Here is a 26,537-nt window from a genome sequence, read left to right as displayed (position 1 = left end):
TCTGTAAAAACTACAACAGATTTTGTTACATCACTGCAGAGTGCAATTACTGTCAAAGAAGAACATGGCAAACTGTTGGCTGAAGCGTAATTAAACCTATTCCGGTGCCATAGCTTCCCCTGTGAGTGACTCTGCTTCTGTACTGCAGCCTAAGTAGACTAGGAAAGTGATCTCCATGGGGCACAGAGAGCAGCCGCGCTGATAAACGCTGTGCCACAGTTCAGAGCAGGAAATGCAGACGCATACCACAGCCAGCTGAACGACACGTATGTCAATAAGGGCTTCCCTCCCTGTGAAAGAAAAAAAACCATGAGTATGCTGTTTTCTACTTAGGGTAGAGGTAACACATTTTCACTGTTAAGTACTCGTCCTCTAAATGAAGGAAGTCTGACCTCTGCAAGCAACCGGTCTAAGCTGAGGAGCAGTCAGACAAAGGAAGCACCCGATACACGGCAGCATTTCAGGTTCAACCAAGATGAGTCTATTTCCAGTGGACAAGATTAAATGTGTGGCATGTGTATAGATTATGAAAGGCATGTGAGAGGAACTCGCTAGCATTTAGGGGTCATGAAAGATCGGAGGTCACGAAAGATCTTAGCGGTTATAAAAGATGAGCTAAGAGTCTGATCCAGCAAGGTAGAGAGCAGCCTCACCATACTCCGAAGTAAACGGAAGTTCAAAAGCACCCTGCAGCTCACGGTGGCAGGTCCATAGTAACTTGCAGTCATAGGCTAAGGACAGTTCGAAAAAACTTCACCATAGCCAGAATAGTATTAATTATAAGCCAGTCATAGAATATGAGAACAATGAAGAGAAATATTGCCACCTGTTTGTAAGTCTTAAAGGGAACTATATTTTTTTGCAAAGTATTTTAAGGGTCTTAAAATACTACTTGCAGTCACTGATTTTCTAAGTATTTGTTCTTGGCTTTTAAGTTCTGGTTTAAGTCAGAAAAGAATAGCCAGAAAGCATCTGTAAAACCTGAGGGTTCACTCAGCTGATACTCTACCCTCGGAAGTCCAGCCTTAGGTGATCCTTTTAATAATATTCTACTACCAGAACGAAGAGAAGGCTGGGGAAATTTTACAGAGCCAGGAGGAGTCGCTCATTTTCCAAATGCCACTAAAACACCACTTTGGGAGAGGACATATTCCCAGAGCTCATAAAAATATTTAGAAGAGCACTTTCCCCCTTCTCCAACAATATTTCACCATATGTCAGGTCCCCCAAGGCACCCTCAGCTCTGCTGGTCCCTGCCTACCCCCTGGGCCTCCCTCAGCCCCAGGCCCCATTTCAGCCCTGCCTGGGGCCATCAGTCCCTGCCCCACAACATCTCAGCGGTTTTGGCTCCAGCCCTGCCATGGGACCCCCCAACCCCCACCCTGACCCCAAACCACGGATGACCATCCATCCCGTCCCCATCTCCATCCCCATGGCCCTGCCTCTGCCATCCAGCCCTGACCTGTGGTTTGACTTTCCGGCTTGACCTCGGACCTGCCTCATCACCATGAACTTGCCTTGTGATCTGGACTCTCAGTTGAACCCGGCCACCACTTCCAGACCTGTCCTGCTCCCTCCGGGGGCCCAGTGGGGCTGCACTGCCCTCCCCAGCTCCCGGCTCCCCATCCCACAGGGAACAACCGGCCTGTCACTACAACTACCCCCAGTGAGGATATTTCTGCATCCCGCCTACTGTGCTATCATTTACACTGCCCTGTCTGTAACAGCACTAGTTAAACAGATATTTCAAATGCCCCTATAGCAGCCTCATCACAACAAGCGTCCAGGCATCATGGCAGCCCTAGGACACAAGATGCCCAGCATCAGAATAGTATCTGCACAGCTGCGGCAGAAGGGGCACAAGGATCCCCTATATCACTTTGCTATTGGCCACCAATTCAACTAAAACACTTCTTTCAAAACACACACACACACACGCACATACACACACACACACACAAACCACAGAAAACAGATAGCTTTATCATGGTTTTAGTTGCTTCTAAGAATATAAAGCCACACATAGCAGCAGATTTGCTTATTTAAAAATGTAAGCTTTTTTTTACAATATCTAACTGGTGAATATGCTTACCAGCCTACCTCAGCACAGAAACTCTCCAGGCAAGGTCCTGAAGTCATGTCAAGCTATGCTGAGCACCACATCAATGAAAGGCACAAATCTCTATAATGTGGCGGTAACTGAAATTAAGGAAGAAGCCAGAGCAATTCTACACTATTCCAAATTATATTACATTTTTTAGGGTTATTCCACTTAATGAAATTAATCTTATATGAGGACAAAGCAGATACGAGGACTAAGGAGACAAGACAAACTTAGAAGCAGAAGTGATCAGCTAGCAGAAGGACTGACAAACATTTGGTGACGGTTACTTTAAGCAAACTTTGATAATTTCATACTTGAAACAAACTTCTATATTTAGGGTATTAGTTAATTTAGTTTCCCAGAGTTCATTACTGTTTTTTCCTCATTCAAAATGAGGACTATAAAATGCTTGCTAAGTAGACCAATAGGTTTGCCGTCTTTGCAGTATCCACGGCCACACTACAGTTTTGAAACTTAAAGAGTTAAGTTAAATTCCTGCACTACAATACATGTAGATTTTGGCACTGATTTTAGAAGGAAAAGGACCAAGTATTTTATTTCCAAAAAAACCCCTATTATTTGTATGAACTACAGATGGCAGGAGTATTATGTCCCTCTTATCCTGAAGTCATCTTTGTCATACAAGATAAAAATAAACAACTAAACAAAAGAAAATATTTGCATTTCTTCATGCAAATACTGTCACTATTTAGGCATTTCTATGCTAGCTAATCTAATAGATTCTGAAAGGTCATTGAAAATGAAACCTTTGACCACAAAGCAGGTGCAGAAAGACAACAAAGTTTCACACACTCAATGTATTTAATGCCTCTTTGAAAAACCTAAGCTGATGGTTCCTTTTTTGTCCTCACTTAATCCTTGGACTCTCTTTTGTTCACTGTAACACTAAGTATGCATCAAAATAAATCATTTGGGAAAGCCCTATTTTGGCAGATAAAGTTTCCAACATTGTCACTTGGTACTGTAAATATAAACTGGTTACTGCATTATATAAGTATGCATTTATATGCACAGGCCACTGTTTTCTATAAGGTGGAGTGAGAATTGCTCAGCTGTCTGCCATTGGTCTTCTGCTCTTTTGGCTGCAGCACACTGTACTTTGGTTTAAATGGTTACCGGAGCAGTAGGTCCTTAATTCTCATCTTCTCATCTTCAACAAATCCAAAATGAAATACAACAAAGACAACTGCAAAAAATCTAAATAGCCATACTTGAATTTTTAATACTTTAATAGCAGTAATAGCAATACTTTAATTCTCGAACACTAACAAAAAGCCCAGATCAAGGAACTGTTGAACTGTGTCTTTCTTATTCTTTCCATTCCTGTTGCTACTTTTCCCATACTTTTTATTCTTAAGTAAGATGGATAACACCATCATCCTATGCAGTCTAAATGTGACTTTTTTACCAAAGCACCTGTAACACTGATGGTCAGTCTCCCATTTTTCAGGATCTGTCCTTTGTCTCTGACTTACTGGCAAGTTTTAGCCGTCCTCATTAAGGATTATATACTGTATCTCTCACACAATAGTCAGACCATATAGGCAGCACAGACAGCTGCCTAGTGCAGCAAAATGCAGAGGGCGCGTCGACTGTGTGAAATACATACATTCTCCAGTTTGCCTAGGGCAGCAAAAAGCCTCAGAGAGGGGCCTGCCAGACCTCAGTGAGGTCATTTAAAATAAAACACAGTAGCAGCACTCCCGCCCTGAAACGTACGTTGGGTAAAACAGCCGTACGTTTGACACCGGGCCAGGGTTAAGGCACGGGGCGCAGATGCGCCGTGTGCCCGCACGCGGGTCACGCTGCGGGGCTGCGCTACAGGCGGCCTGGAGCACGGCGGGGCCCGCGCGCCGCCTCTGCGGCCGCCTCCGCGCCCATGTGCGAGCTTCAAACCACGCTTCGGCGCCCCGGCTGTAGGGAAGCCCAGCCCGGACACCGACCGGCAACGCAGCGCTGCCCGCCGCTTCCCCAAAGCCAGAAATCCCTCAGAAATCCCAAGCCCCGTGGCTTACGCGGGGCCTCGCCTTCCCGGGCTGCAGGGGCCGCGCGAGGGTCCTCGCGGCGCTAACGGCCGGCGCCAACGGTCGGCGCGGCGCTAACGGCCGGCGCGGGGCGCCATGTCAGGCGGCGCGGGGCGGCATAGCGATGGCGGCGGCCGCGCAGGGCGGGCCGGCTCCCCGCCCGCCACATCCTGCCCTCCCGCCGCGGCGCGGCGCGGCCTCGGCGCTTCCCTCGGCGCCCCCCCCCCCGCCTCTCACCGGCCCTTCTCCGCCCCCGCGGCTCACCTAAAATTACGGCCCAGCAGCCCAGCGCTGCGCCGCAGCCCGCCTTCCCCATTGATCGCGGCGGCCGCCGGGCCCCGTCCCCCCGCTCCGCTCCGCTCGGCGGGGCGGTGCCGGCAGGGAGAGTGACAGCGGCCGCCTCGGCGCACGGGGCTGGCGGCGGAGCGGCGCCGAGCCCCTGCTCCGCGGAGCTGCCCGGCGGCGAGCCGGACCCCGCGCCCCGGCCCTGCCCCGCGGCAGCGGGCGGAGGAGCCGCCGCCGCTATGAAGCCGTGCGAAGAGGCGGAGGGGACGGCCGGCGGGGGGGACCCCTGGAAGGAGTGCGCGGAGGTGGCGGTGCAGCTGGCGCTCCGCGCCGGGCAGGTGAGACCGCGCCGGGCCGGGGTCCCCCGGGGCGGGAGGGCGGCGGGGCCGCGCCCGCGGCTGGAGCATCCTTCCCCCCGCCGGTTTTAGTAGGGGCGCGTTTTAAATTTGGGGGGGGGGGGGGGAAAGGTGCGGCGGAGCCGGGGAGGAAGAGGAGGAGGGCGGCACGGCGCGGCACCCGCGCCGCCGCAGCGCGGGGTCCGCTGGTGTACACAGACACACACGCACACACACACACCCCGCCGTCACGGCCGGTGTCGGAGCCTCCGGTACCTCCTGGTTTGCGCCCCAGCGCTGTGGAAGGACGTCGGGATCCCCGAGGCCGCCTTCTCCGGCAGCTGCCCTTACCGTAAGGATGGAGAGCGGGTGTATTTTGAGACTCGGAGGATTTTCATTTAAAAAAAAGACGGAAGGGTTGTCAGTGTGAACTTAATAGGTTTTTTTTTTCGTTAATAAAACGAACGAGCATTTATTCCGGTGCTGAAATGTTTTTAGAGCATGCTGTGATGCTAATATTGATGTTCAACTGAGATTTCGCACCATGGTGCCTTTATCCAGAATATTGTGCATTTATAGACTATAATACCAGCATTTGTTTTTGAGCAGCTTGTCCAGAGAAAAACAGTTGTGTCACAGAGATTTTTGTCATCTTCTTATATCAGTGTCTTCACAATGACTGAAATTCACTTACTAGGGATAAATCAGCAGTTTCTCTGCGGAGAGCAACAGTAGCTTGCTTAAGACCTGTGTTTCAACACAGATGAAGGTTAGTCATCTCTGGAGACATCCTGACCCCATTGTGTGCGATGGCAAAAAATTTACGGGCTCCAACAGAGCCTAGAAGTGGGATCAGCAGATTGTTCACATGAGAAAATGGGTAAAATAACATACCTCAGCAACATATATTTCTCCTCTGCTTCCATTCTGCTATATTTTGAAAACCACTTTGTACCTCTATGCTGTGATTTTTATCTTGAATCCAGGACCAGTAGCTTTTCCACAGAATGTATTATTACACCTATTTTTCCCCTTGGTAGAAGAAAAAGGGACAACAAAGATTAACAGAACGGCAGAGGAGAGAAGGCTTGTTTTAGTTATGCAAGGAACAAACGGATAATCCAAATTGGGATGACAGGTCATGCTCTCACTGAATCTCCAAACTGGAGTTTCTCCAGCATACTTTCTGCCAGCCATTTCACAAGAGGCACTCTCATGATTTGCTCAAGCCTACACACCTTATCTCTCAAAATATTTAGTTGTGAATACAGCCATAACCATCTTCAACCATTTTAATGGCCCAGAAGACCACAGCTGAACACCTTTTCCTGGAAGACATAAACATTCCAGAAGATTAAATTTTGCATCTTTTCTTTGCAAGTTGCCATTGCTACCTTGCAACTGGTAGGAAATGGCTGATTCCATGGTAGGCCACATTAAAACCAGCCAAACATGTTGTTTAAGTCGGATTTGGTAATTTGGTAGAGTTTTTTTAACTTTTATAATGTTAAGGAATGTATTTAATTGCAAAAACCATAAGACATCCTTGTGGGCCTTTAAACAAAAGGTGCGGGTAAGGCAGTATCTTTTATTAAAGAGTCAATCCATTTTTTGCTAGTCCCCCAAAAAGCTAAGCATAAGGACACAAAATGCCTTATGTCTGGCACATAAGGCCAGATGTACGGCACAAACATAGGTTTGATAGGACTAGATCTACTTTTATTGAAAATTGACTAATAAAATTGAGTCTTGGCCACCAAAAACAGTCAGTTCCACTGGTCAAGTTCACTTTCTTTTTTTCTGCCTCTTTCCCTTCCCTCAGACTCCTTCACCTTTACCTCCATCCCCAGAAATCTGCTTGCACTGTCTTTTCTGCAGATCTGAGTGCTATCTCCAACCCTGCATGAAATTTTCCCATTTCAGCCTTTCTTTTAAGGCCCTCTGTTTCCTAAATCCGTGCCAGATTAGGAAGGCTTAGAATCATTTTATGATTGCACCTTAGAAAGCATCTACGAGAATCACTGCAAGGCCTAACCTGAAGAAGGGCATGCAAATCAAGATTTTGAATTTCTAGGAGAAATCAATCAGTAATACAGCTTCCTGATCTCCCTTTTTTTTTGCCTGTATGACTGTTTAGTTCATATTACATCATGTTTCATGAGTCTAACCAAAATATATCTTCCTTCCAAATGATATGCATCTATGCTTTGGAATAGTTTTTTTTCTAAACTTAAAAGGCTGATAAATAAATGATTGCTTGAATATGTGTCAAAAGTGATGTTGCTGGAGTAACTTCCATTCCCAGAGGAACGTTATTGCCTCTCTTGCCTACCTCTTGTCACTTAGTTCCATTTTTCAACAAAATATCTCGGGGCCTCCATATATAGATATTTCATAATGAGAATGGCCATGATTTTGTAACCTCTGTAGCTGACCTGCATTGAAATGATGCCTAATCCACTCTGTGAGGCCATATATAACTGGACTTTCTCAGACATCTCTTCTGCTTATTCTGTGAGCAAACTCTACTTGCTTTGTTCATGGCTTAATACTACTTTTTGCATAAGAAAAGCAGGTGGGATTAGACAATTCTTTATTAGTGGAGGGGCAGCATGGGCTAAAAATTTTAAGCGGCTCTGCTCTGAATAACCACAGACTCTCAGAAATCAGCTGCTGTAAAAGTCTAGGTAATCTTGGAATAATCTATAACGCAACAATGAAGCCTAGTAAAACACATTTACGGCCAGAATACAACTTCTTGCTTGCCAGTTTCATTGTACAATAGTGATAAGGAGCAATCAGATATGTATTTCATCAACCTGTAGTTACTTTGTTCTTCTGCCTACCTGCTACAATGACTTGTATCTAGAGAGAAGCTTTTACATAGCTCCACATCCGGTCGGGAAGACCAGGCAATTGCAGTAAGTGTCTACAAAAGTTAACAGAAGACTTCTGCAAGGACACGAACTGGGTGATGTTCTCAGAGTGCTCTGTGCTCTCCACCAGAGCACCAGGCTCTAATATTCTTAGTAGTCAGATGAATTTGGTAGGTATTATTCAACATAAGCAGAATTCTGGACTAGTCTGAGCTATTTGATAAATTTGTGGAGAATAAAAGCTGTTTCATTTGTGATGGGGGGGGGAATAATCTTTGTGTGTTGGACTGTGACTTGCGTTACACACCCATACAGGCTGGTACAGATGAGTAAGATTTCCTTTTGTCAGACCCTTTGTTAGGGGCAGAGAATTAGTAGAGACCCATTCGTCCCACAGCGTCACCTGCTAGAGGAGGTGAGCTAATATAGTTGTGGTGCCAATTTGTTGCTGGTAACGTCAGCACAGCACCACTACTTCTCTCATGCCATCCTCCCCCGCCATGCACCAGTTGCAGAAGATGTGGGGAGAAGCAGTTCCTTGCAGGGAAGTAGTCGCGTCCTGCTAGCATGTGTCGCAGCCCTTGGCATGGGCCTGTTCCCACCACCTGACTGGAGGAGGGGATGGGCGAGAAGGTTGTCCGCCGTAGCTTTGTACTGGGCTAAAGCCTTAGGGATTCACACGCACCAAGTAACTGTAAGCTGGAGCCTCAGGTTGGCACGTGCCAGTCACCAGATACCAGCTAGAGAGGGGGACAGGGTGGGTTTGTCAAAGAGACAGAGTACATCAAACCAGTTTAACCACCTCCTCCTGGCAGCCGGCTCTTGGATAACAGTGGAAGTTACAGAAGTGATGCTTTTTTTTTTTGGAAAAGCTTTCAATAGTGCTTTTCCATGACACTTTCAAAAATAAATTATGTAAATACATTCTGAATCTGGCTACAGATACTGTAGGCTAGTACACAACTCTCTGGGAAACAAATATATTTTTAATAGCTGTCAAATTGGCAGAACATACCAAGTTGGATGCTGCAAAAATCCAGTTTTGGATCTGATAATATTCAGTCTTTTAAAGAAGGACTTGAATGACGGAATAGAGTATATGCCCATATAAAATCCACAAAGAAATCAAAGTGAGAGGAATGAAGACAGGAACCTAATCAAAAATGGTCATGAAAAATTGGAAAAGGATCAGAAATGTGTAAGATTAAATTCAGTGATGAGAAGTGCGAAGTATTCCATTTAAAAAGGAAAAATCAAATCCTGGAACACATAATGAAAAACAACCGACCACATAGCCCATCCACAGAAGAGAAATTTAACTTAGCCGCTCCTTTTTGAACAAGGATCAGGTGTGATCTAACTTTCCTGCTAAACGTTAGCCTGTACTGATTTAAATGGCTGCAAATTCTCCTTAATCTATGTATTCGAAATGAATAGGAATCAAGAACATGGCACTGCTAAAAAAAATCCAGATAATCTCTAATGAAAGGAGTGCCGAAGGCAAGAAATAAGTAGTATTCCGTATCTGCTTGACTATTAATTTCTGAGCCCAGTCTTAAACATTGCACTTACTTATATACAGTCAATATAGTAAAGAAGAGCAATAAAATTAAAAGTCATCAGCGTATCAGTTTTTTTAGAACAAGTTACACAACACAGCTGAGATGACTTGAGTGTTTTGGATTTTGCTTTGGGCCAAAGAGCAGCCTGAGGGCCTTCCTAGATCTACACTCTTCTGAATCTATGGTAAAATCATCAAGAAAACCATGCAGGACATTAATGGAATTAAGGAGATTAAGTGGAGTAAATATTGTGGTATGTAGTAATGAACTTTAGCAAGAGTTCAAACTGAAAAATATTAATCCGTCCTCAAGCTCAGTAAATAAGCATAACTCATGTTTTACAGCTCATGAAACAGAAAGATTAGTCAGAGGGCCTTCCATACTAACATACATACATAACAGTGAGCAATATAGATAATACATCAGAACAATCAGAAAACATTTCAAATGTAATATTTTAGACTATGGAAAACAGGAGCTGAGACTGAAATTTGGGAATTCCAGGTTCCCAGTCCAGCAGAACTATTTTGTTTGATCATAAAATATTTCTCCTTAGATAGTTTTAAAATACTTCAATCAATGGAAATTTCCTTACATAATTTAAATATATATGTTTTAGAGGGGACTTGGAATATTGATCTTGTTGGTGCTGTTTTTTATTTAATACAATTTTACACAAATAAGTAGTGCTTAATTTTTTTATCTGTTTTGGTTTTCCTAATTTCAAATAATTTATAATTTTCACTGGTTAAAAGTTAGTCAACTACTTTTTCAGTTTGAGCATTATCATCCTGTCCCATTATTTTTCTTTTTAATGAAGGATCAAAAAAAAAAACAGAAAGAAAATGGTAAAATTGGGGAAAAGTTTTCATTAACTGTTCTCCTACATATGCATTTGCATGGATGTGGTGTAGTTCTGAGTTAATAACAATAAAACTTCTTTTAAAAGGAGATAAATATTTTTCCCAAAAAGAATCAAGAGTTAGATTCAATATCTGGGAAAATATCTAAATCTTTGTTTTTGTTAAACAAAAAGCAGTTCTTTTGGTAATACTGGATGGTCAGCACTTGAGGTTCAGAACATCTATATGCAGAAGAAAAAATTAATGTTATACATTTTTGTTGGCAAAAATAAACTAACATAGTTTGCTTTATTGCATGTTTCTAAAGTAAAAGAGCAGAGGAGGTATTGTCCCTGCAAATTGAAAAAAGAAAACAAAAAAGGTTTTCTATGAAATAATCCTGAGCCTTGTGGCTCTTCCTTTTCTTATGTGTATTTTCCGTAATTTCCTAAATCCCAATGATTACCATTGTCTTTTTTTTCTCATTAGATGTATCCCATTCATCAATCCTTTTCTGAACTGTCAAGAGATATTCTTGCAGAGTGATTCAAAATCCTATATTCCCTGAGACTACTCATTTTCTCAGCAGGATTTTTATTTGCAGAAGAAATAGAACAAGTTCTAATAGAATTAAGCCTACAAAGGTTTTTCAGGGTCCTGTGTAATTCTGAAAATAAATATATTATTTTAGCATCAACGGGATGAAGGACTGAACCCAATCTAATCTGTGAATTTATCTTTCAGATTATTAGGAAAGCTCTAACAGAGGAAAAACAAGTGTCTACGAAGACATCTGCAGCAGATCTTGTGACAGAAACTGATCATTTTGTGGAAAATTTAATTATTTCTGCTCTGAAAGAGAAGTTTCCCTCCCACAGGTGAGTATCTGTAGAAAGAACCTATCAGTGACCATTTTTTCCTGTAACAGCTGTATGTCTGACTGGCATTTAAAGGGAGTTTTAAAAGTCTGTCCCTAGAAGTCAGATATCTTTAGTAAAAATTAATTTTGCTTAATTCAGTTTCGTTCAGTTTTATATATCTCTTAAATATGAATCTGTTCCTATCAGACACTTACATAAGTCTCCTCTTTAAAAAACTACTGTTGCCCTATACTCAGGACACCAGATTTTCTAATATTTATATCATGACCTGTGCATTTTTGTTTGTTTCTTCACTTCTTGAAATGTATTTAATAGTAATGTAATGTTTTTTCCTCCTGTAGGGATATCTTGTTTGAAGGTTTTGTATGAACCTCCATGTTTTTCCCAATACTGTATAAGAATAATGTGAAGAATATCTATTTTAAAGTAAAGCTGATATTAATGATAACAAAGGCCCTATCCTATCCTGCAGACCCTTCCATCATTATCTCTTGCCATTATTCATAAGCATTTGCCAGATCAGGACAATTGTCATATTTAATCACATTTACCTTGTGCTGTGTAGGATCCTAAAATCAGTGAGAAGCAGAGCTGTTTATCATGATTTGATGCATATAAATAAACAGGACACAAGCAAGATATTATTTGGGGTTTTAACCCAAGGTTTTAAAAATAGATCATACTGTTGACTGCTCTGGAATCATGAAGGTCAATTTGAAAATAACTCCTGCCTGTGCACAGATTAGAGAGAGGTTTATATTAGTTGGCCAGGGTTGGTGTGATGCAGAGACTGTGCAATTGATTTCCACATTTGACTTCACCCTGCAAGGCTAAAATTCCTCTTCCTTCAGAACCAGTGCAGAGCCTGTGTATCACTTAAATACTGTATAATCTCTGTCAAACTGTATGCTTCTTTAGTAGATATGAGCCTTGCAATCGAGTACTGTGCAGAAATAAACAAAGATGAGGATCTGGAGGGCTCAGCTAACACTACATGTATTTTACTAATCCGAGTCGGTCAGCTATGGTGTTGTAAAAAAAAAACAAACAAACATAAGAATTAGTAGAAAGAACATTATATACTAAATATGGCTTTCTAAATACGTGTTGTATGTGATCGCATACTGAAGCAGTACTGTACAGCGTAATGTGTGGTTCTTGGCTGCGGCTCTCAAAGAAAGTGCCAGGCTTTACAAGCCTATTATTTGTGTAATACTCCATCCACTATTGCTGGCTGTACTCCTTTCTCATCTCCAGTATGTTGTTTCTTTTCCTGGACAGTCTGTCAGAGAACATGCAACATACGAATTTCACATAAAGTGAGAATCATCAGAAGCACTCAAGTTACTCAGAATGGGAACAGAAGTTGTAAGGTCAACATAGACCTAGAAACTGAAAAATCTCTGACTTTATTAACCCTGTGCAGTTAACTTCTGACTACATGAGCAAATGAAGGAATTGCTATTTTTTCAAAACAATTATTTTTGTTGGTGGTAGTTGTTGATTTTGGTTAGAATTTGTTCTGACAGTGAATAAATTTAGATTAGTTTAAAACAATAGGTTAAAAAATAGATTAAATAAAGCGTCCACAGTAGCAATCAAGGTTTAAATTAACTTAGGGTAAAGTGCAACGTAAACATTAAAAGATCATTTAAATCGTGTTAGGTCTTTCCCTTAATCTGCCTGTTAAAACCATCAGTGAAGATTTCTATGTTATTTCTCTCTCTTTTAAATTATCTTTATTCTTATACTCTCTGTCTCAAAAAAAATGTATTTTAGAAGTTAGAAAAATTAAGAGGGATCTCACTGCAATCTGTGCCATTTGTGCTGTGGCACAGTGATACATCCTGAGATATTACTCAGTAGTAATAAGAAAAGTTAGGAAAACCTGTTAAAAACATATTTCTGACCAATATTTCTTTCTTCTTGTCTCTGTTTAGCTACTGAGTATGCACCATACTCATTTGTGCTTAATCTGGATTTTTATCTTTGCTCTCTCTCTTCAGCACTCTGAAATACTTTCAGTCTTTCCAAAAGAGTATTTTTTTCTGGTAGAGCTTTGCGAAATGCAGATACACACAGCAGAGTAACATGGACTACAGGGTGAAAAAGGCTACCTATTATATTGTTTGCCCTTGTTATTGTTACACAAATTGTCATCTTTGGTATTAATTGTGGCCTTAATCCCATAGCCATTAAAATCAGGACACTGCCATTATCGATGCTAACATCCAACTCCAAGTGGCTGGCTTTTTCCCTCAGACCCCCATAAAGGTATAGGTGAGGTATAGCCCTGTTTTGACCCTTCTTCTCTTAACTGAATATCACTCTTAGCTGCAGCTTATGCCATGCTAGAATTTCCCGGCTGTTCCAGTAATGAATTTCACAGTGGCATTGTGATATGAACAGATGTCCACTAAGGCTAGGCTAAAATTACTAGGCTCATTTTCAGTGGGAGTAAACTTTAATCCAGATTTGAACAGGGGTCAACAGAGCTGAAAGACTGGTATATTTAATTAACTACTGTAATAACACGGCTACCCCTCCTACTTCTGAAACTATAGCTGTCCAAAGTTTGGTATCCAGTGCTTTAGCCTGAATGTTTTGCTTAGTTTGTATGCTTTTACAGGACACAGCCGTAGAGCAGCACATCTATAGTGTGTTGGCCTATAGGAGCTATCACAGTACCTAGCACTGTACAGCAACAATAGGCTTATTTTAGGCAATGAGTACCTAATTTGTCATACACCTCCTGCTTCTGAAAATTAATCTTGGACATTGTAACCTATCAATGGCACTGCTGTACCCCAGCTTCATATTTGAGATTTTGTACCTAAGGACTGCAGTGCAGGGTCACCCACTATGAGGAAAAGGCAAGTGACAGACTCATGATTCTTGAGAGTAAAACACTTTACACAGAAAAACTCTGTCTTTAAAGAGATTCCCCTTTGACCTGTCTTTGACTGACAACTCAAGGGCTACAATTCAACCTCTGGTTGCTGGAGCTGGCAGGGGGTTGAAACAGAGACATAATTGATGGGTGAAGGTAGAAAATCTGAGATTAGTTGTGCTGATCCATCTCCACGAAGATGAGTTTCCTCTGCAGCCAGCAGTGCAGCCAAAGTTTATCATGCATTTAGGTCATAATTAGAGGAATTTTAAAAGGAAAAATCAAGTGATAAACACCAACAGGACAAAATGATGGAATATATAGAGCAAGCAATCTGCAATATAGTATGTTTGAGAACTTCAACTGCTTGTTCAAGTCTTTTTGGCTTCCTGGTTGCACACTAACTCTTTAAGTGTTCTTTTAAATATGGCCTTTCACTGTTCTGTTTAATGGAGATTAAAATAGTAACAAGCCCTTCCTGTCATGCCAATGGGGGCCTATAATGCCACCAAATTAGTCCCTTTCTACTGAGGAAAAGGCAAAGTAGCATTTGGAAAATTCAAGAAGTCTCCTTCTGTGCTGTCTGCAGAACATTTTAAGCCCATGACTGTAGCATTACGCAACTCATGTCGAGGGCACGAGAGCAATCAGGTGCTACTCTACTTCTAGGGAGGCAACTTTCTGCAAAAGGCATTCTCTTTTATTTTTTCTCCTTTTTCTTCTTTGTGGCTTTGAAAGAAGCTTCTCTTTCCTCAAGCATTTGCAGAAACTCTGTATACCAAAGCCGGTTGTTCAAATGTGATACCCAAACCAAGATTTTGTACCAGCATTCTGATTCTACACATTCTGTATGTGCAGAACTCTACTGAAATCTGTGAGAATAGCACCTGCAGAGCACTTACAGAAACAGACCCTGAGCAGTTTATGGGAGAGCAAGGATAATTAAGATCAGCAGGAAATATGCCAGAACTGGATGTACATTTCCCAGGAAAAAAACAAAAACAAAACTACTGAAAGAAATCGGTAGAGAACAGAAGACAAGCTCAGATTTCAGTATGTGCCTTGTGCATCCAAAAAAAAATTAATTTGTTGATTTACTTCGGGTCATGGGAAGAAGAAAGTTCAGCTTTGTAAATCTTTCAATTTCCTGACTAAAACTACTGCAAAAAAATTCCTGTAGGAGTCAGATTGTGGATCTTCCGAGAGTGCATTATTTCTTATTGACTGAATTTGACTGCAAAGAGCAGCAGATACATTTTGCAGTTTGTGTTACTTACTGCAAGAGACAGGCCTAACCCAAAAACTTACATTCTACAGAAAAGCTTCTCCTACGATTCCAGGGATGCCAGTTCAGATCCATTTCTGCATGCTTTTCCACAGTTTTCGTAATTGTATATTAGGAGAATGAACATAAATGGAATCATTTATTACCATGTAAAATCATATACTACAAATTTGAGAACTCTTTTCCAAAGTTTCTATGAAAATTGCTCTCACTCCCAAGTGAAAAAAAAAGAAATATATATGTACATGTATATAATATACAAATTAAATAGCCCTTAAAAACCAGAAGGATGGAGTTCAATTTTCTGAGACACATTTTACTCAACATCAAATACAGGTTCATTGCAGAAGAATCCACTGCTGCTGGTTCAAAATGTGTCCTCACGGACAGTCCTACCTGGATTATTGACCCTGTTGATGGAACCTGCAATTTTGTGCACAGGTAAGTGGACAGTAAAGTGGAAACAGAAATAGCAAAACTTAGCTTCCTGTTAATCCTCCCTTTTGTTTAAAGGTATTTTACTATGCTGTTTGCTCAGTCTACACTTACATACACCATTACATTTTCAAACTCAGAAAGGTTTTGCCTATGTGGGAATCATCCCCGTATCTTCTTATACCTCATGTAGTATATCTCAGGGAGTGAGTGTCTGTGCTGGAGAGAACTTTATATTGTTACCTATAGGTAAGCTAAAGTTTCTGCTGATTCTCTGCTTAATGACCCAGAAGCTCTTGACTCACAGCTAGTGTATGTATACCACACATAACATGTAGAGACTTGACCTGAACTGGGGAAACAAGGCTATACTATGATGACATTTGGCCTAACTCGTTGTGTGGTTGTTACATATTCCTTCTAATAGTGTGTTTTCTCCCTTTCAATACACATATTCATTTTCACAGGAAGTACAACCATTGCGTTTATGTAGAATATAACTGAAAACTCAGCTTTACTGTATAACATGGATTTTATTTTTTAAACTCCTATAACACTGCTTTACAAAAAGAAATACAGGAATCACTGCTGCCAAAATGCAGAAATTTTAATTCATCATTTAAGTGCTGGGAATTGTAAACTAATGATTGTTCATAACATTTCTGTTTAAAAACCTAAAATACATTCTGCCTTGTAGTTAGGAGTTTAACGTAATTGCAGTTATCATTAAAAAAAGCCATTTCCTTTACTACTGGTGCAATTATATAGAACTCAAGTGGCTCAGGGAGGGGGAGATCATGTGCTGGTGTTTCATCCAATAAAGTAAAATTTTCTCTTCCTAGCAATATTTTCTGGACCTTTATTCTACAGCCTGTTTTAAAACATGCTTTTAAGAAATGAATTTATTTCATTGTTTAAAGTGCAATTATTATACTTTAGTCACAAGGAACAAATTAAATAACATGATTGTCACTTTGCAAAAGAGAGGGTAGAGGAACAGGTTTCCACTTGTGTCAATGTCAGCAGTAAGGTATCTCCCTGCAACTTAATTGCTATCTCTGATGCTCTGAGTTCACTTGAACAAAACGTGCTCTCAGAAGTGATTACTTGTTATAACAACATTAATGATTTTAATTTGGATAATTCAATTACACTAAAGCAAAAATATCACTAAATGTACAACATGTTATAGTATAAAAATACTGATATCTTCATGTGTTTTTCTTGCCTTTTCCCATATTAAGTTATATTTTTTTAAAGGATTGACAAAGTTAAAGGGACCGAGAAAACAAGAATGGTACAATGTCAAGAACATTATTAGCTTAAAGCCAGGTAAAGTCACAGGGCTCCCTGTGGGGTTTCATTGACTAAGTGAGTTGCAGAACTAGTAAGTTCAGAGATTTTTCATACTTTGAGAGATTTTTCATTTTAATGCTACTTCATTTCTTATTTTTCACAGGTTTCCAACAGTGGCAGTGAGCATTGGATTTGCTGTTAACAAAGAGGTATAAAATGTGTTCTTTAAGATGGGTAACCTGAGATCTGACTAGAAGCCTAAAAGCCCTGTGGGAACTTAAAAAACAAAACATCCAATCAGCTACTGCACCAGCTTTTCCATGCTATTTAAGTTTGGGCATACTCTGCTAGTCTAAAATCCCAGTCCTCCAAAACTTCACTCATGCATACTGGCAATTATAGCATAATTCTTATGAATTATTATAAATATTATAGGATTTGTGTGACTACAAAGGAAGTACTGGAGTGAGCAAGGTTTTGTAAGACAAAGCCACAATGAGTTAAATATAGTGCTGCCTATTCATAATTTAAATGTATCTCCCAGTGTTCTTGCGTTGACTGTTATTGCTTCTTTCTTACTAGCAGTATCTGTGAAAGCTAACAGCTGCTATGAGATGTAATTCAGAACTGCTTTCTATGATAAGTACAGAATTATGGACCTAGTTCATTTAATCTGACTTTGTGAGTTTTTATGTAGTAACATTGCTACACTTCCCTCATGAGAGCCTGATCATAGGAAAACAAAGAAGAACCTAGCCTTTGTGTATGCTGTCTTCTTTGAGTTTCCTAGCTGTACTCATTCATGCTAGAGGCTTTTTTCCAGATGTTGCTGTTTTACAGTCTGAGATACACAGAAGAAATAGCTATTCAAATTGCCAAGGAATGTGCCTCGTACAGCCTAATTCCACAGCCTTAAAAATACAGAGATGCCACTGAAGCCAGCAAGAACTCTGTGCAGGAATAACGTAGTTTTCAGATGTGCTAGCAGCTCTCACTGATTTAAACAGAATAATACTGTTTACTTCTCTAGTTTGACATTTCAAACATAGAAACTGCAGAGAAACACTTCCATGCTCTTCTGAAGTTTACTCCTTCCCAAAGGTCCTTTTTAATACTACATATGATTACCAGACAGTTTTCTGTAATATTTATTATTTTCTAGAACACCATCATGCTTTTGATGCTGAATATTTTGGATTAGGTAAACAAAACAAAGCTGAAACAAAAAAACAAAGAATGATGTTAAAACTCCCTCAATAAAGAAAAGGGCAAAACAGAAAAAAGTAGTAACTTGAAAACGAGCCAAAGTACACACAGGGGAACTGACCTGAATGTAAGCTTTGAACAGCACTGAAGAAATTCCTGCAGATGTCTTCAGGGAAAGAATCTATTAATAGTGTCCCTCAGAAAAAAAAATGATTTAGATGGGACCACACGGCAAGGAGCAAGGACAGCCTATTCCCTCTGAACTGTCTCTGATGAACACTGATGGTTATTCACATTGAATGGCTGTAGTCTAGAACATCTGAGATGTTTTCTTGACCTTTTTACCAACTTATTCTCTGACCTTGGGCAAGTCACTTAATTTTTGTGTATCTCTACACCTAAATAAAATATAGTTAATAATATTTATGTAGGGGTGATTTTAGGAACTTATCATTAAAGTTTATAAAGTGCTTTAAGATCTTTTGATGAAAAGTATTAAAGAAATGGAAATATTAGTATATACATTGGATCTAATTTTGACCCTCCTTTTCTTATTGGTAAGCAGGCACTCCCACAAAGAGTCCAGTGTTGTTCATTCTCCAGAGCTTTCATTCTGGTTTGCTAGACCTGGTATTTCTCTTCAAACTCCTTCTCTTGGAGTCTTGTGATTTAATGAGACTCTCAGGTTTATATATTAAGAAAAGATTTTGCAGAGAAAAATTTGGAAAAGTGACTGGAGTATACTACCGTGGTTGAAAAGGTGGGCAAATTAAATGCATCATGAAAGGTGAAATGTGTACAAAAGTATCCACTGTTAATAAACCAGATGTCATGACTTTCAAGGTTGGATGCCTAACTGATCAGATTTATGTATTTGGGGTTGCAAACCTTCTTGGTCCTGCCAAAGTCAATGGAACTACTTCTATGTGTAACTGCTCACCAGTGAAGGTTTTCATTCACTCAGAATTTGGCCTTAGAGAACTTGCATATTTTCGATAAAAACATGTAATTGCATTTGAAAGCAACTAACATTTAATCCATTCTGATGTGAACACAGATGAGCTGCAAGTAAGAGTTTAGAATACTATGAACAGATTGCATTAACTTCTCTTTATAACCTGAGTTTTATATGACCTATATCTCAAACATCATAGTAAAATTATTCCAGTTTGCTAGCATCAGTATAATCTTTGATTACATGTACCAATTAAAATATTGCTGATCTTTCTACCGTTAGTAGTTGTTTATATTTATGATGAGTAATTTGAGTTGCATTCATTTCTTTCCTTTTCAAAATCTTAAAGCTTGAATTTGGTGTAATTTACCACTGCACTGAAGAACGGTTATACACTGGTAGAAGAGGTCAAGGGGCATTTTGTAATGACAAAAGGCTTCAGGTATCAAAAGAGACAGGTTGGTCTAGATTTTGTTAGAACTCTAAAAGGAATATGTTAATTTTGTTTCAGAGTTGTTACAAATCAACATTAGGATAATGAACATCATTATCCTGATGGAAAGTATTTCTTCTGCATGATAATTTTGTTGTTATGTGTTTGGTTTTTTTCTGAAAACATCACAATTTTTCTCATTTTCTTTTAAAATATTACAGCTGAATGTAAACTACTCTTAAATAATCCTAAATTGTTTTGATTCATAACTATTGTTTAAAATAATCAAGCATGAGCAGATTCACCAGTTTCATTCCAGTTTTGCCACTGGCATAACCTTTTATAAGCAAGATGCAATGGAAATGGTGAATCAGATTCACAGTACTATGGTGGCTCTTATTCTTTTATTTTCAGATAATCTTGTATATCATAAAGTGTGTTATGTTAGTAGGCATATATGCTACCAGTAAGCTAAAGGATGCATGCTTTACAGGGGTTCCTTAACAGCTTGCTTTTGTGTGTGAGGTATGTTTCAACATACAAATAGCTACCAACGTTTAGTCAACACTTTAATGGAATTAATTTATTGGTAAACCAAATCATATGTCTGTCTGTTTACCTAATGACAATAGATAGCAATGATTAGACATGTATAGATAACTTTTCTTTTAATCAATCAAAATGCAATGGAGACTGTAACAGGACAGAAGCAAACATGTGCCAAAAATTTACATCAGTGTACACAGGAGAGGGTAAAAATTTCACCCCAGCAAGAGATTTTAGGGAGCTTGAAACATAGTAAATTCAGGCAAATTAACATACAGATTTGCTGTAGTCGCCCAACCAGATCCTGCATCAAGTCTTCCCTGAAATTTGGTGAAGTTTGGATGTTCACTTAAATTAGGTTAGTGGGCAAGGCTCTCCCCATTTGGAGAGAAGGAGCAAATTGTAAGGTTGATAGTACCTTAGATAAGATTTTAATCCCGGATTATGCATCACATTTCTGTCTGTGCTTGAATACCCGATATTCCAGAAGAATCTGTGCAGACTATGGGGAAAAATTAGGAGTACCCCAGCTTGGTTAGCTCTGCCACTCTTGAAATGGCCTCACTCACATGTAGTCAGAGTGTTCTCGTTGAGCATGGAATAATTTTGGCACATGTCACTTTCGTCCTCCTTTCTCTGGACTTTCAATCTATACGGGTGTCTAGAACACAGCACGGGAAGGGGACCTTCTACCCTTCCAAATGCTTTGAAATTTTCCTTTGTTTTCAAATACATTCTTTGGTGGTGGGGATTTTCATCAGTGAAAACAGAGCTTCTTTAATCTCACTTCTATTGATATTTAAGTATACACATTCAGAGTTGTTCTTGTTCTCTAAAAACTGTGGCTTCAGTGGAATAAACCAGCCGGGAGAAGAGAGTGTGTTTCCCTGTACCTACATCTGAAGTAACCTTCACCAATGCGTGATGTGTTGGGGAGTCCTAGGCTGCCATGTTACCTCATGCCTTTTGTTTTCAGGAAATGAGATCGTTCTGTAACATTAATCTACAAAATAATTTCAAGGCATACATTAGGATTGTTCAGATTTAATTATTTGAAATTACAGTACAGACAAAAACTGTTCTTTGTTAATGACTGATTTTGTATAGATCTGGTTTGTGAGATCAAGCTGTCAGGATACACTAAAATGAAGGAGCCACCTTCCCTTTGACCTTGACTGATACTTTCTTTTCACACTTAGATTCAGGTCTGCCTTACATGTGCTAATACCATATTTTCTTTTTCTAATCTTCTCTGGTCAACAGAATTGGTCTTTTCCTCATAAATGTATCCGTAGCACTGTTAAATCTCTTCTACCAAGCCTCTCTATTTTTCTGCCTTATATCAGAGTGAGGAGTGCTCAATAAATTTTCTCTTGTACCTTGAATTGCTGAAACCATATTGAGCTTGGGAGCAGACACCTCCTTCTCCTAAGCAGAGTTGTCCCTCTACCTCACCTCGGTCTCTTCATCCAATTTCTAACTGGCCATAGCCTTGATTAAAATTGGAGAGATCTGTTTGTTCAGGAGGAATATATTTAATAACTCAAAGGAACAACTGTCTTTGTCATGACCTAGCTGTGACTGGTGTGGTGTGAATGCTTGATGCATTTCAGCAATGAGGCATGCATCAAGTATCCTCTAATTATAAGTTGGGTCTGTTAGGCAAAAAGATCTAAAGCAGATTGCTTTCACCATCCAGAATCTTTAGTTGTGGCTAAACAGCAAATACTCTGCAGCATGTCTGGATTGGTGTTTCTGTATTTCAGTGCAGTAATTTTAAAAAGTAACTGTTAAATCTATATTCCTATAGTTAAGCTTTGTGATATCCTGTAATTACGTATCTGTTACTCACCAGCCACTTACCACATTGCTTGAATCCATAATGTTCCTCTGTAATACTAAATTCACTGGTAGCCTGTTTAATTAAATGATGTCTCACTCTATCCTAATTTGCTTATGAAAACCTCCTTGCTACTTCTGCTAAGAATTTTCAGCTTATGGAATTAGCTGTAACAAACCAGGTAGACATTCTTTGTGTGAATGAATGTTTAATTTTAATGCAGAGTAGAAGGTGACACCTGACATTAGACGCAGACTATTTAATAAGTAATCAACTTTAAGGTTCATTGTATCTTTAACACCTCCTGAGTTCAACTGGCATAGAAGAAGCAGGGACACTTGACATTTGACAAGCTGTCTCCACCTAAATTGGCATAGGGTTCTTATAGTCTAGCAATATCTCCTGTGAGGACTACTTCTGCACCTTGCAAGTCACTGTGAGTCTTCTCTTTAACTGCAGTAGGCTTTGACTGTGCATAAGGCTAATATCCTCATCTGCTGTAAACCAGAACTGTCTTAGCTGAACACAATACAAATGCAACATTACTTTATTATTATTAATTGAGATATTCTTTTAGTTTATGGTAAGAAAGGCTTTTTCAGTCATAAGGCGTCTTCGCTCTGAAATGTCAGAATGAAGGGGAGCTATGACTGGATGATTGATGTTTAGATAGAAGCTTTTCATTGATCTTACTATATTCTTAAATCTTTAATTGTTAACAAATTACATTAAAGTTCTCTATTCAAGAACCATTATGTTTTCAAATGTCATCAGTTTAGTGTCAATAACAGTTGCTAGGTCACTGGATTATTTTTAGTTGACTGTTAATGTTAGTGAATTTGACAAAAGCTGATTGGTCAATGAAAGAAAACAATGTATGGAAACAGAAGGAATATAGGAATGTATTCTTATTTTTAATCTTCCTGTTCTTTAAAGAAAAAAAAAAGTATGTTTAGATAAGACTATTTGATATGAGAAATTTAGTCTTGTTTCAATTTTTAATGTGGAGTCACTTATCCTGTGAAAGAGTTTGGGGTAAAAAAGAGGATATGAAAATTGTTTTTCTGTGAAAAGTCCATTATTGTTTAGTCTGAAGAAATTTCCAGAATCTACCTGGAAGCTGTTAAATTAATGGAAAAAATACTTATATTGCAGATATCTCGAAGGCCTTAATTTTAACAGAAATCGGTCCAAAACGTGACCCTGCAACTTTGAAATTGTTCCTTGGTAACATTGAAAGATTGCTCAAGGCCCAAGCACATGGGTAAGCTATTTTAAAATGTCTCTGACATTGTGACCGAAAGTCATTAAAACAACAACAACAACAAAACAGCACTTCATTAAGTTTTAAGTAGAATGTAATTCCCCCTAAATCAAGTACTTTGCACATTTTGCAGTCTTGACACACAGGTTGAAATCAAAGGCATTTTCTGCCTTACATTATTTTGTCCCCTTGTCGCTGTGTTTAGGGTTCGTGTAATCGGAAGTTCTACCCTGGCGCTGTGCCATTTGGCATCTGGTGCTGCAGATGCCTATTACCAGTTTGGCTTGCACTGCTGGGACTTGGCAGCAGCTACTGTCATTATTAGAGAGGCAGGTGGCACTGTGATAGACACTTCAGGTGAGTAAAATACTCATTTTTTCATTGACTTTTTGGGACTGGTATTTCAGGGCAATTTTTATTACCTCTGTACAGTCCTTCTCCCATGACTCAGTATCATTTCTAGCAATATTCATTAGAAATGTCTGTATGCTCCATTAGACTCTGGCTGGTTATTCATAAGACAGTGATGTAATTCCAGCTTGGGGTTTTATCACGTCAAAGGTCTTCTGAGTCAAATTGGCTTTCCATGACTTTGAGTAACTCCTTTAAAGCATCAGATTTTCTGTAAAGACTAGCCCAGAAGGTTGCTACTTATGCTCAGACTCCAAACAGATTTCAGCAGAGACAGACGGCATCTCAAGAAGGAAGGACTGTCAGATACATCTGTTAACATTACTGACTAGGAAGTTCTTAGAGGGAGTAAAGGACAATATAGTTTCTGGTTTATTATTTTAAATTATTATTTCATTCATTTCTATGGTACACATCTCCAGGAAAAATGGGGCTCTAAAATAATGAAGTTTATTGTGACCACTGTGCAGATATTGTGGAAAGATATGGGGGACTACGAATGCTATTCTGGTTGAACTAATTTCTGTTTCATCTCTTCCTATTACTAAATTTGCAAGAAAACACATCTTTATTTCTATCTGAGAGAAAACAAGGAAATATTGCATTTATTATTGTGTACTGAACAGATGTTGATATTCATTGCTTCTGTTACTTGCTCTGGCACTGTATCTAGAATTTTTTGAAATTGTTATTTTTGCAAGAGATTTCAAGATCTCAAGATCTTGATTCAAGACAGGAGTTCCTCATTTGGGTTTTCCTTCTCATTCCAAAACGAGCAATGTGAAGTTGTTTCAATGTTTCTGAACCTATCTAATTACAATGTGGTTTATTTTTAAGAATATGTTGCCTTTTTACATGACCTAAGACAGTTCTTAACCTTCTTGTCCTCAGGGGGACCTCTGGATCTTATGTCCTGCCGAGTGATTGCTGCGGGCACTAGAGAGATGGCTATGGTCATAGCTCAGGAAATACAAACTATTCACTACAGACGGGATGATGAAAACTGATGGAAATTAAATTCTTGTAATACGGAGTCTACCCTCTGGAACTACATAATTTTAGCAAGATGGGTGGCTTAAAGGGTACGTGATTTCAGCAGGATGCTTTCTGTAGAGATTTTGTGTCAAATTTTTTTACAAATTTATTATAATGTGGGAAGGCTTGGGAAAATTTTTAAACCTCTAAGGATCATGTTTCCTTTTTAATATGTATCTCTTTCAGCAGTATCTTTTTTATAAGATAGCATATTTTACTTGTAGCGTTCGTTTCAAAATTAAGTTGTAATTTCATATCTGTGGGGCTGAAGTTTAGTCTTTTGTAACATGCAGCTAAAAATGGAACTTTATTTTTACAGATGCAGATCTCAGGTAAATGAGCTTTAGGACTGTAGTAAGGATGAGTAGTTAAGATGTGTGCCTATAATACCCTTGTCCTATGATACTTAAGAATGCAATAAAAATGACATTACTATTTCCTAACTATGTCATAGCTATATATCCATATATGTGTATGTGTACATATATATATATGTCTGTGTATATATATACCTATACATGTATATGCAAGTATACACACACACATATATATACACACACATACCCATGTGTATATATGGGTATCTTGGATGTTTACAGCAATTTAGAGAATGCATAGAAGAAAGCTAATATTAGATGTTCTTTTCAGGTAAAGAGTATATGTTACTTGTGTGACTTCAGTGGGGGCTATCCAAATGGCTAATAACAGAACTGACCATGGAAAATGTTTAATGATTTTACAAACTGTCCAGCTAGCTCTTGTTTTCTTTTATCCCATTTCACAGGGATAAATCATACTGTCCTCCTACAGGCCTCTGTAAGATATTCAAACCTGCGAATACTTACTATCACAGAGTAATTATAGTTAAAACCAGGAATATTGAACTTCATGAGTTATTCACAGTCACAGTATTAACTATGACACACAGTAGCAGGCCAGCTGTGTCAAGGAGCTGTTGATTTTAGTGACACTTTGAGCAGTATTTGGCCCCCACTGGCAAATTATTAAAAATTAGCACATATGCTATGCTTGCAAAAAGGTAGTTGTAAATCACATGCCCTTCTCACACAGAGTTGTAATCACACTTTTTGAATGGAGAAAACTGTAAAATCAGTTATATACCTTTTGTAAAAGCACAGTTGCTCTCTACCCTTGTATCTAGCAGTTTTTAATTCCACCAAGGTAATCATTTTTTATTTAGATTATTTTTATTGAAAAATAGGTAAGATAAAAAACAAAAATAGTTCAGATGAAATCACCTCTGATTTTTCCTAAAAAGTTGAATTTAAAGATATCTCTTTTTTGCAAGAGTGAAAATTCAATAAATGAATGCACCGAAAAATACCTATTGGTTAAAATTTTTTTAATTTTTTAAATTTGTTTTTACACTGCATGTGTAGACTTTGTAAATGTGCTCAGATATCTGCCTAGAAAACACAAACCAGAATTTTCTAAAATAACCTTAAATGTCTTTCTTGCAATGAAATATGTTTTTCAGTGAATATAACACAAATTCTGTGAGATTTCTTGATTTTTTTAAAGAGAAGTACGAAGTATTGACTGTGAGAAGAATGTCTAAAATGTAGGCCCTTAATTCAACTCAGCATTGAAGAACTCTGATAGTTTCCCAACAGGCAGACAATGCTGTCCATCATGGTGATCCAGCTCTTTGTATCCCGCTGTTGCCTCTCTTCTGAAACTTAGATTGTAAGCCCCTTGGGGCAGGGACTGTACTTTGGTTCTGGGTTTGCACAGTGCTAATAGGATGGGATTCTGGTCCATGACAAGGCACTGAGGTGCTATAATAATGCAAATAATAAATACTAATAAGCTCACTTGTCTCTTATTCTCCCTCCCCTCCTCTTTCAGAGGACAGCTGAGGTCCAAATGACAGCTGCAGAGCTTGGCCGCACCACTCTGATCCCAGGGGGCTTAGCCTCAGCAGCTGTCGGAGCAGCGGGGGCTTTACTCTAACTTCTGCCATCAGGATAAGCTCCATAAGGAAGCTTAC

At 39.4% G+C, this 26,537-nt stretch overlaps 2 protein-coding genes across 8 annotated transcripts in view; one reads left to right on the top strand and one right to left on the bottom strand.

The window, feature by feature from the left end:
• Positions 1-4,530, bottom strand: part of MPPE1 (metallophosphoesterase 1) — a 32,078-nt gene extending 27,548 nt beyond the window's left edge. For 3 of the 7 annotated variants that reach the window (XM_064507184.1, XM_064507188.1, XM_064507190.1), the window contains exon 1: positions 4,414-4,525. The gene's annotated coding sequence lies outside the window, so the exon portion shown is untranslated. Of the gene's footprint in view, positions 1-4,140; positions 4,276-4,413 lie in introns of those variants that run through there. The other 4 variants (XM_064507191.1, XM_064507192.1, XM_064507187.1 and 1 more) reach the window with 4 other exon arrangements.
• A 9-nt stretch (positions 4,531-4,539) lies between these two features.
• IMPA2 (inositol monophosphatase 2) lies at positions 4,540-26,361 on the top strand. Its single transcript, XM_064507193.1, has 8 exons — positions 4,540-4,772; positions 10,794-10,927; positions 15,442-15,546; positions 17,000-17,045; positions 19,347-19,455; positions 22,972-23,080; positions 23,286-23,437; positions 24,383-26,361. Exons 1-8 carry the CDS (start codon positions 4,674-4,676, stop codon positions 24,496-24,498), a joined length of 870 nt encoding a protein of 289 aa, XP_064363263.1. The 5' UTR covers positions 4,540-4,673; the 3' UTR covers positions 24,499-26,361.
• Positions 26,362-26,537: the final 176 nt, after the last annotated feature.

Source organism: Dromaius novaehollandiae, chromosome 2, assembly GCF_036370855.1.
Source record: "Dromaius novaehollandiae isolate bDroNov1 chromosome 2, bDroNov1.hap1, whole genome shotgun sequence".
Lineage (NCBI taxonomy): Eukaryota > Metazoa > Chordata > Aves > Casuariiformes > Dromaiidae > Dromaius > Dromaius novaehollandiae.
This window is presented reverse-complemented; position numbering and strand designations above follow the sequence as displayed.